The sequence below is a fragment of the Babylonia areolata genome, chromosome 35 (genome assembly GCF_041734735.1).
Source record: "Babylonia areolata isolate BAREFJ2019XMU chromosome 35, ASM4173473v1, whole genome shotgun sequence".
Classification (NCBI taxonomy): Eukaryota; Metazoa; Mollusca; class Gastropoda; order Neogastropoda; family Buccinidae; genus Babylonia; species Babylonia areolata.
Window position 1 is genome coordinate 8806132 of NC_134910.1, and position 12053 is coordinate 8818184.

Consider the following 12053-nt stretch of genomic DNA (forward strand, 5'->3'; position numbering starts at 1 on the left):
CCTTTCGTTCTCAATGATGTTTGTCCCGGCACACTTTAAACACCTGTTATCGTTGGTTGCGTGAGACAGAGAGAGACAGAGAGAGAGACAGACACAGAGAGACAGAGACAGAGAGAGGCAAGAGACAGAGAGACAGAGACAGAGAGAGACGGAGACAGAGATAGGAAGAAAGAGACACAGAGAGACAGAGACAGAGAGAGACAGGGAGAGACAGAGACAGACACAGAGAGATAGAGACAGAGAGAGGCAAGAGACAGAGATAGAGACAGAGAGAGACAGGGAGAGACAGAGACAGAGACAGACAGAGACAAAGAGACAGAGACAGAGAGAGACAGGGAGAGACAGAGACAGACAGAGACAGACGGGGGTACATAAGGGGGTAGGGGGAGAGATAACAAGAAAGATAGAGAGTGGGTGTGGGAGAGGGGGGAGGGGGGTGTCGAGGAGGCAGAGAAAGGGGGAGAGAAACACACACACACACACACACACACTACACACACACACACACACACACACACACACTACACACACACACACACACTACACACACACACACACACACACACACACACACACACACACTACACACACACACACACACACACACACACTACAAAGAGCCCCGCCGCCATGCCTTCAGGGTGGTCAAGACATCTCCAGACGTTCTCTCACGTAGGCAGGGGGCGAGGGAAGGGAGCAAACCCTGGCCCTCAGCGCTGCTGCCACCATGGCCAGCACATAGCCAGCAAACGCCATGCCCATCGCCACGCCAGCAACGTCGCCTGGAATTAAAAAAAAAAAGAAAAAAAGAACAATCATAATTTTTTTTTTTTTAACCCAGCAAGTTTCAGTTTTAAGCTTCAGTTTCTCAAAGAGACATCACTGCGTTCGGACAAAACCATATGCCCTTGGTGTGTGGCCTCCTTGGCGACCTAACTACTTCTTCGTTCGTGGGCTGCAACTTCCCACGTTCACTCGTTGGTACACGAGTGGGCTTTTACGTCTACGACCGTCTTTTTTTTTTTTTTTTTTTTGTTTTGTTTGTTGTTGTTTTTTTAACCCTACCATGTAGGCAGCCATACTCCGTTTTCGTGGGTTCGCATGCTGGGTATGTTCTTATTTCCATAACACACCGAACGCTGACATGGATTATATGATTTGTAAGGCGCGTATTTGATCTTCTGCTTGCGTATACACACACACAAAAGGAGGTTCAGGCACAAGCAGGTCTGCTGCACATAACTATGTTGACCTAGGAGATCGGAAAAAAAATCTCCACCCTTTACCCCCACCAGGCGCCATTACCGAGAATCGATCCCAGGGGCCCTCAGCCGCTTTAACCACTCGCCTTCGCCTACTGCGCCCGTCGACCTAACAATAAACATCGGTGGATGGTTCCCCGGTGGACTGTCGACGCTATAGGACCGTGACGGACGAATCCGGATATGGAGTGTGCATGGGGAACCCGGAACGATCCGTGTGGGAGAAATGCCACTGAAACGGCGCACATGGGGGGACAGCAAAATAAATAAATAAATAAATAAAATAAAATAATAATAATAATAATAAATGAAAATACAAAATACAAAAATCCTATTCGCTCCATCACATCTGCTAAGCAGATGCCTGACCGACAGCATATACATTCTCGATAGGACAAACAAATTAAAAAAAAAAAATGCACGGAGGGAAGAAAAAAAAAGGGGGGAGGGGGGGCGGGGGGACGGGGGGGGGGGGGGGGGGGGGGGGGGGGGGGGGTTGGCGCTGCAGTGTAGCGACGCGCTCTCCCTGCGGAGAGCAGCCCCGAATTTCACACAGAGAAATCTGTTGTGATAAAAAAAAAATTGAAAAAAAAAGAGAGAAATACAATACAATATACCAACCCAACACGTTTTGTCAGGCCCTGAGTGCCTGCACATGCTTATATTCAAGCTTTGTAGGAGAGACAGAGAGAGAGAGAGAGAGAGAAACAGAGACAGAGAGACAGACAGACAGACAGAGAGACAGGGAGAGAGACACACACAGAGAGAGAGAGAGACAGAGAGAGAGAGACAGAGAGACAGACAGAGAGAGAGAGAGAGAGACCTATCAGAGTGGGGTTCTTCTACAGAGATTTGCTAGAGGACCACACTTATTGTTGCCATGGGTTCTGTAACACTTGACGACATCGAACACTTGACGACATCGATCGCGAGGTGCAATCTTTGACTGCAGTGACTTCCCTTAATAAATCCCCTGGATTTGTTTGCGAGCAATGGTTGGGACCAAGTCGCCGGCAACCTGCCGAAGTTATTAGATAGTAACGCACACAATAAATAATCACGTTAACACATACACATTTTGAGATGGTGTCAGAAGTGGAAGAAATACTCTGATCGTTCAACACGCCCATTGCCAGCACTAAAATCTGGTGACGAAGGTTTTGTTCAGTTGTCAAAAGGTGAAAAATGGCAACCAGCGTCTGTCACCAAAGAAAACAAAACACCGAGGTCCTACCATATTAGGACACCTGATGGCCGGACCTATAGAAGAAATCAACGCTTCCTGAGGCTCAACCAGACCCCATCAACCAATGTGACTCACCCCGAACATTCGTGTTATACAACTTATGAACCACTACTTATATACAAACCAGATCCAGAGCCAGATGAGGATCAAGATGAAAGCGAAACCAACTCTTCACTACCACAAAATGCGATGGTTTCATGCACCAACACCTTCAAAACAAGATGTGGCCGACCAGTGAAAAAAAAACACTCAAATTAGACTTGTAAAAACAATTTATTTTAAAAGAAAGGGGGATGTAACACTTGACGACATTGATCACGAGGTGCCATCTTTGACTACAGTGGCTTCCCTTAGTAATGAAGGAACTGGGTACTTCCCCTTGATTTGTTTGCGAGCAACGGTTTGGACCAAGCCGCCGGCAACCTGCCGAATGTATTAGATAGTAACGCACACACTAAATAATCACAGTGACACATACACATTTTTAGAGGGTTTTTTTCTTTTCTTTTCAGTTCGCCGAGTGCGTGCTGCACACGGGACCTCGCTTTATCGTCTCAGTCAAAAACGATACTGACAGACAGCTTCAGGAAAGCATGGCGCCAACGTCTGGACATCGCGACGGAAGACGAAAAGGACGGCATCCATGAGCTGGACAGAGCGGCACAGGTCACAATCTTCAGACTGCGAACGGGACACTGTCAGCTCCTCTCCCACCTCTACCGTCTGAAGATATCAAATACTGTCCAGTGCCCTTGTGGCACAGGCCCACAGACCCCGTCCCATATACTGCAGTCCTGCCCCCACCTTCGACGCTCTGAGACGCCAGGCATGGCCCAGCCCGGTGGAGCTCCAAGAGAAACTGTGGGGACCGGTGGGGTCCCTGCGACGGACCGCGGACTTCGTTGTCCTGACCGGACTGAAAATCTAGCGTGGCCAGGGAACGCGGAAGAAGAAGAAGAAGAAGGTTTATCGTCTCATCCGAAGGACTAGACGCTGGGTTTGATTTCCCAGTCAAACTTGGGAGAAAGGGCGAGACTGGAGTTCGAATCCGGACAATCCCGGACATTGTACTGGCAAAAATATCAACAGGCGTTAACTCAGTACGGCCAGTCCTCTCTTCTCCTCTACACAGACCCCTCGATGTCCAGTGGGTGTCTCAATGACCCAACCTTTAGCTTCCGTCGTCAGAATTGTGGTATTCTTTGTCAACATTCACCTCTTCAGTATGAGAGCGTTCCACTTGCAATATTTTGATGGTGGTAATTGGGGTGAAACGCTGTTAACGTCGTCTCTTTCGCCGTTCGTATGGAGAGAGTTAATCCACTCTGCCACCTTTCCACCCAAACCGTCCAATCACTGCTCTGTTAAGCAATAGTCTTTTATCGTTTTGTGTCTTTTCCCACGGAATTATTGCTACCGGATAATGTGACCCAGACGGGGTTTGATTGCTGAAACAAAATGATGTCCACCTATTTGGTTTCTTGCGTGAACGGGGTTTTATGGATCCAATCATATCTTATCACCGGTTACATCTACCGGAGTTACAGTCTGGGGTGATTATTGTCCTTGGTTGAATGAGGTTTTAGTCTGCCAGTTCTCTCTCTCTCTCTTTCTCTCTTTATATATATATATATATAAATTTGGCATTCCGGAAAAAAATCTCTTTTTGTACACACACACACACACACACACACACACACACACACACACACACAGATATATATATATATATATATATATATAGAGAGAGAGAGAGAGAGAGAGAGAGAGAGAGAGAGAGAGAGACACACACACACACACACCACAGGGAGAGAGAAAGAGATTTTTTTTTGGAGGGGGGGGGGGAATACTAAATCGCTGATGATATCCTGAGGATCACCTGAACACGAAGCTGACTTTTTGTTACTGGCACAGCTGTTTTGGGGGGGAATTGGGATCGTGAGTAGGATTTCTTTCACAAGATGGTTCTGGGTGATGGTGTTTACGAAATGTCTCTCTCTCTCTCTCTCTCTCTCTCTCTCTCTCTCTCTGTCTCTCTCTCTATGCGTGTGCATGTGTACGTCTTTGTGTGTTCATGTCCATGTGTACGATGTATGTGTGAGCACACGCAAGTGTGTGTTTGAAGATTTCCTTGAAGTTATTGTTTTTGTATGATGTTCATGATGTTCCCGTAATTATATTCTTTGATTCATCCATCTATGTATATTATCTATTTGATTTTGTTTTATGTCATTTATTCATTCACACTTATTTCATTTATTATATTGTGCGTATGTGTGTGTGTGTATGCGCATCCAGAATCGGCCTCTTCTCCCATGTGAGGGCGCACACCGACAGATAAGCCTGCCTGCCTACTCATCCGTCGGTCCGACGGGAGACTCCATCATCATGTATGTGTATGCGTGCGTGAGTGCACAGTGTAAATAAGAAGCTTCCAGCTTGTACATTCTACCCCCCAATAAAACATTTGTCATTCTCTCTCTCTCTCTCTCTCTCTCTCTCTCTCTCTCTCTCTCTCATTCAAAAAAAGGACAGGTCTAGACTTCCAAGACAAGCGTATATCATTCACAGGAACTTGAACGATAGATATGAGGCAAGACTCACATGCTGGATTCTTCGGTTGGAAGCACTTATGTTTCTTGTACTCTTTGGATATATATATATATATATAATTTTATATGCTTTGTTGAACGATGCGAAATCACTTTCAATTTCACAATCATCCAACCCATGTGGTAACAGATCAAACAAAATCGGCCAGAAATAAGATTCACAGAGACATAAGAAAGCAGCAAGCAAATTGATAATTACGTAACTGAACAAAAATATACGTAACCAAACAAAAAAATAAATAATCACTTAAGTGATTGTGGAGTGATGGCCTAGAGGTAACGCGTCCGCCTTGGAAGCGAGAGAATTTGAGCGCTGGTTCGAATCACGGCTCAGCCGCCGATATTTTCACCCCCTCCACTAGACCTTGAGTGGTGGTCTGGACTGCTAGTCATTCGGATGAGACGATAAACCAAGGTCCCGTGTGCAGCATGCACTTAGCGCACGCAAAAGAACCCACGGCAACAAAAGGGTTGTTCATGGCAAAATTCTGTAGAAAAATCCACTTCGATAGGAAAAACAAATAAAACTGCACGCAGGAAAAAAAAAAGAAAAAAAAAAAGGGGTGGCGCTGTAGTGTAGCGACGCGCTCACCCTGAGAAGAGCAGCCCGAATTTCACACAGAGAAAACTGTTGTGATAAAAAGAGAAATACAATACAATACAATACAATACAAGTCAACAAACAAGAAACAAACATGAACTATAAAACACCAGTGGGCTTACCGCGAGTATAACCCGAAAATTGTGGAGAGCAGACTGGATTCTTTTCACGTGTAGAAGTAGTTGTAGCATCTATAGTAGCAGAAGCAGTAGCAGTAGTGGTAGTTGTGGAGGTTGTGGAAGAGATGGTGGTGGTGGTGGTGGTGGTAGCTGTGGCAGTGGTAGAGGTGGTGGTGGTGGTGGTAACACTTGTGGCAGAAGCTCTCAAAATCTGCAAAATATTCGCGCATGCACGCACACGCATGCACGCACGCGCGCACGCACGCACACACACACACACACGCACACACACACACACCGTTCAAAATCAACCCACTCCACATCGAAAATCATCAAAACAGAATCAGTAAGGTCACTTAGAAAGTTCACATTCAGATGAGTAATAAAACTGCTGACAAGAATATATCTATATCTTTCAAACATACAATGAACAAAGAAAAAGAAATGCAAACAAAAAAATAATAAACAAGATACAAACAAATTCATCAATAAACGCTACATCAACGAAAAACAACAACACAACATACACGAAATGATGAAAAAAAAAAAAAAAAAAAAAAAAAACTGAACACGTTTTACGAGTACTAACACAAGTCGAAAAACAAAAGCCACCCCCCCTCTCTCCCCCCCTCCTCACAAACACACACACACACACACACACACACACACACACTCTTCCACTGTTCTGTGCACAGAGAGAGACAGAGAGAGAGAGAGATGTGATGGGGGTGACAGAGTGGGACAAGAGAGAACAGAAGAGAGAGACAGAGAGACAGACAGACAGAGAGAGAGGGAGAGAGAGAGAAAGGGAGACAGAGACAGAGACACACAGAGAGACAACAAGTTTCGTCCCAGTCTCGGGATGTTAACTGGGTACGTGCATATTACTCAGCTCAACAGACTGATTGATTTATAGGGATACTTTACATAGCTGCCTATCCTAGGTCGGAGACCAAGCTCTAAGCGCTTTACAAACACGGGGTCATTTACACAACAGGTTGCCTACCTGCGTTAGTAGAGCCGACTGACGGCTGCCATTGGGCGCTCATCATTCATTTCCCTGTGTCATTCAATCAGATTTCAGGTAACGCACACATACGAGCGTTCGAGTCTAGATAGGAAGGAAACGAATGCTGAGGCTTTTTTTTTTTTTTTCTTTTTTTTTTTTTAGCGGTCAGCTGATCCTTGTAAAAGACTTGACATCGCCCGGCCCTCTAGGCATACGGAATGGAAAAAAAGAAAAAACAAGAACAAAAACAAAAAAAAGAAAAAGAAAAAAAGAAAACTACACAAACAGTCAGTGCAGAAAAGACAGAAGACCACGACGAACAACACCAACGGCATGAGAGAACTGATAATCAAAGTCAACGGGCAGTCTTTAGCATCTGTCATTCATTCATTTTGCCCATCGCTCCTGGTGGAGCATAAGCCATCGACGACCCCTCGCCATCGCACTCTGTTCTGGGCTGTTCTGGCCATTCCAGTCCAGTTGGTCCCTTGCTGCTTCAGCTCTGCCTCGGTATCTCGCCTCCAGCTGTTGCGAGGCCGGCCTCTCTTCCTCTTTCCCTGCGGGTTCCAGGTCAGGGCTTGGCGTGTGATGCTGGACGCTGGCTTCCTGAGGGTGTGTCCGATGCAGCCCCACTTCCACCACAGTATCTGCTTGGCCACTGGTTCCTGTCCCGCTCGCTCCCACAGATCTTCGTTTCGGATCTTCTCCATTTGGCATCTGTTCCAGGGTTCAAATATTTGACCTGGGTGTGCGTTGTCACAGATAAGGGCTCCAAACCAGAAGTCATTGTCTAGGACAGCGCAGACTACAGCGGCCCCCCCCCCCCCCATCCCTCCTTCACTCCACACACACACACACACACACACACATCCCTACCAGTGTGTCGTTGCCAGCGGGCAGACGAACGGTCAGCTCACGCTGAGTGACGGCATCCATGACGCGCGCCACCGCCACCACCAGTGACGTCTCCTGCCGCGGTGACGTCATGACCGATGACGTCAAATTCGCCGCCTCCAGCAGCACCACCCCTACCTCCACCTCCCCCTTTCCAAACTGAAGCTGCAAAGTGAACGGGTTTGGATGGATAAGGGGGGGTATACGTACGTACTCTTGTGGAAGAACGTAACGAACTTAAGTTAACTTCCACCACAGCAAATACTGTTTTACCAACGTAACAGGTGGTGTCCACCACAGCAAAAACTGTTTTACCAACGTAACAGGTGGTGTCCACCACAGCAAAAACTGTTTTACCAACGTAACAGGTGGTGTCCACCACAGCAAATACTGTTTTACCAACGTAACAGGTGGTGTCGTTGTCTGATAATCATAATGATATGGGTACTTATATAGCACCTATCCTCGGTTATAGACTGAGCGTGTTAATGAGTCCTTTGCATAAAGAGACTGCCTACCTGGGTAGTAGAGTCGACTGACAGCTGCCATTGGGCGCTCATCATTCGTTTCCTGCGCCATTCTTCAAGGCTTCGGTCACGCACAGGTAAACACACACACACACACTCACACAGATATGTGCCATTTTCAAGCATGGCCGTTTTGTTTATTTACCGCCGACATGTATTCGAAACCAAGTGCTTGAGGAGACTACTACACATCTCCTACAAGGAGCACAAGACCAATGACTATGTGTGGAACCTGGTCAGCAGCCTTGTTGGGCCCCAAGAACCACTGCTGGCGACTGTCAAACGACGGAAGATGGCATGGTTTGGTCACGTCATACGACATAACACCCTCTCCAAAACCATCCTGCAAGGGACTGTAGAGGGAGGGCGCAGACGGGGGCGGCAGAGAAAGAGCTGGTCCGACAACGTCAAGGAATGGACCAAAATGACGATGCCAGATCTCCTCACGACTGCTACCAACAGAACGGCGTGGCGAGCTATGACATCTTCCTCATGTCCCCCCCAACGACCCCAGCGGTCGAGGGAATGAGTGAGTGAGTGATGTATGCAGCCATACTCCGACTTCGGGAGGGATGGGTGTATGCTGGGTATATTCTTGTTTCAAATAACCCACCGAACGTTGACACGGGTTACAGGTTATCTTTAACGTGCGTATTTGGTCTTCTGCAGGTATATACACACACAAATGGGGGTTCAGTCACTAGCGAGTCTGTACATCTGTTGACCTGAGAGATCGGGGGGAGGGGGAAAAATCTCCACCCTTAACTCACTCAGTACGGCCAGTCCTCTCTTCTCCTCTACACAGACCCCTCGGATGTCCAGTGGGTGTCTGAATGACCCAACCTTTAGCTTCCGTCGTCAGAATTGTGGTATTCTTTGTCAACATTCACGTCTTCAGTATAAGAGCCTTCCGCTTGCAATATTTTGATGATGGTAACTGGGGTGAAACGCTGTTAACGTCGTCTCTTTCGCCGTTCGCATGGAAAGAGTTAACCCTAAAAGATTGAGACAAGGATCGAACTCAGGACCGAAACTTCGTTCTGGTCTCCTACATTAGTGGAGTGGAGTGATGGCCTAGAGGTAACGCGTCCGCCTAGGAAGCGAGTGAATCTGAGCGCGCTGGTTCCAATCACGGCTCAGCCGCCGATATTTTCTCCCCCTCCACTAGACCTTGAGTGGTGGCCTGGACGCTAGTCATTCGGATGAGACGATAAACCGAGGTCCCGTGTGCAGCATGCACTTAGCGCACGTAAAAGAACCCACGGCAACGAAAGGGTTGTTCCTGGCAAAATTCTGTAGAAAAATCCACGTCAATAGGAAAAACAAATAAAACTGCACGCAGGAAAAATACAACAACAACAAAAAAAATGGGTGGCGCTGTAGTATAGCGACGCGCTCTCCCTGGGGAGAGCAGCCCGAATTTCACACAGAGAAAACTGTTGTGATAAAAAGAAATACAAAATACAAATACAAAATACATTACTAGTACTGGCAACATGAACAGTTTCTGTGGGCGTGATTGGTTCGTTCCTTCCTCAAAACATGGCCGTCACCCACCACAGCTAACTGCTTTATCCTGAGGTGAGGGGCCAGTTTATATAGCTAGTGACCAACCATAATGCGGATTTTTACCAGGACACAACAAAGTAATGAACAGTGCCGGGAAAGAAAGAGGGAAGGGGTGGGGGGGGGGGGTGAGAGAAAAAGTACATCCAAATAGCGCTTTCAAACCTCTCAAAGTTTGCTGGTTTTTTGTGTGTGTTTTTTTACATTAACACGTCAGTTGCACACAAAGAACTCAAGAACACACAAACACACACACACACACACACACACACACACACACACACACACACACACACACACACACAGTATGTAGGATTGTCCCGTTCCGCTTCGTACCACCTGTGTAATAATTGCAAACCGCAGAGGCTACTAAAGATTCACCCAGGTTTGTTTGTTTGGGTTTTTTTATTTACTTTATCTTACATATCTATTTATCTATTTTTTGTTTGTTTGCTTCTTGTTTTTGTTGAGAAGGAGGGGGTGGGGAGAGGCAGAGAGAGAAAAAACGAAGACACGAGGACATCTGGGCTACGATCTTCTCTCTCTCTTCCTCTCTCTCTCTCTCTCTTTCTCTGGACTAGGATCTTCTCTCTCTCTTCCTCTCTCTCTCTCTCTCTTTCTCTGGGCTAGGATCTTCTCTCTTCCTCTCTCTCTTTCTCTGGGCTATGATCTTCTCTCTCTCTTCCTCTCTCTCTCTCTCTCTTTCTCTGGGCTATGATCTTCTCTCTCTCTTCCTCTCTCTCTCTCTTTCTCTGGGCTGTGATCTTCTCTCTCTCTTCCTCTCTCTCTCTCTTTCTCTGGGCTAGGATCTTCTCTCTCTCTTCCTCTCTCTCTCTCTCTTTCTCTGGGCTATGATCTTCTCTCTCTCTTCCTCTCTCTCTCTCTCTTTCTCTGGGCTATGATCTTCTCTCTCTCTTCCTCTCTCTCTCTCTCTTTCTCTGGGCTAGGATCTTCTCTCTCTCTTCCTCTCTCTCTCTCTCTTTCTCTGGGCTAGGATCTTCTCTCTCTCTTCCTCTCTCTCTCTCTCTCTCTCTCTCTCTCTCTCTCTCTCGATGGAAATTTAAATGAAAAGATTTTTTATCAATAGTATTATAGAAAGCTGACACCAGTTGTTTGCTGTTGTTGTTGTCGTTGTTGTTGTTTTTGCTTCTTTTCATTTTTATATTCTTCTTCTTCTTCAGCGTTCGTGGGCTGCAACTCCCACGTTCACTCGCATGTACACGAGTGGGCTTTTACGTGCATGACCGTTTTTACCCCGCCATGTAGGCAGCCATACTCCGCTTTCGGGGGTGTGCATGCTGGGTATGTTCTTGTTTCCATAACCCACCGAACGCTGACATGGATTACAGGATCTTTAACGTGCGCATTTGATCTTCTGCATGCATTTACAGACGAAAGGGGTTCAGGCACTAGCAGGTCTGCACATATGTTGACCTTGGAGATCGTAAAAATCTCCACCCTTTACCCACCAGGCGCCGTCACCGTGATTCGAACCCGGGACCCTCAGATTGACAGTCCAACGCTTTAACCACTCGGCTATTGCGCCCGTCATTCTTATATTCATTCTTTGTCGGCTTTCATTTTTTTTCTTTCGTCGAGAAAACGTGACAAAACACAGAATGAGAGGCAACATCAGCAGGGCAGCAGCAGAGTCAGGGGATACAGACAAGGGGTAGGTAACCGTCATAATCGGAACCCACTTAATTCCTCTTCCAGTTTCTCCTCCTCCCCCCCCCCACCACCCACCCCTCCTACCCCCACCCTACTATTCCCACCACCCACCCACCCACCCAGCCACTTCGCCACCTCCACCCTACCCTCCCCGCCGCTGAGACTTGTCTTCGTTCCTGTGAAAAATAATGATGTTGACTCACTCAGTACGGCCAGTCCTCTCTTCTCCTCTACACAGACCCCTCGGATGTCCAGTGGGTGTCTGAATGACCCAACCTTTAGCTTCCGTCGTCAGAATTGTGGTATTCTTTGTCAACATTCACCTCTTCAGTATAAGAGCCTTCCACTTGCAATATTTTGAGGGTGGTAATTGGGGTGAAACGCTGTTAACGTCGTCTCTTTCGCCGTTCGTATGGAGTGAGTTAATGTTTGGTAGCTGACCTGGGCAGTGGACGATGTTCAGGGGATTAACTCTCTCCACGCGAACGGCGATAGAGACGACAATAGCAGCGTTTCATCGCAATTAGCATCATCAAAATATTACAA

The 12053-nt window shown here is 46.9% G+C and overlaps 1 protein-coding gene across 1 annotated transcript in view; it reads right to left on the reverse strand.

Annotated features, from left to right (window-relative positions):
• Positions 1–629: 629 nt before the first annotated feature.
• Positions 630–12053, reverse strand: part of LOC143277791 (uncharacterized) — a 63330-nt gene continuing 51906 nt past the window's right edge. The window contains exons 14-16 of the mRNA XM_076582693.1: positions 7726–7908; positions 5844–6051; positions 630–782 (exon numbers count right to left, since the gene is read on the reverse strand). Coding sequence (XP_076438808.1) covers positions 646–782; positions 5844–6051; positions 7726–7908 — 528 coding nt within the window. The 3' untranslated portion in view covers positions 630–645. The remainder of the gene's footprint in view (positions 783–5843; positions 6052–7725; positions 7909–12053) is intronic.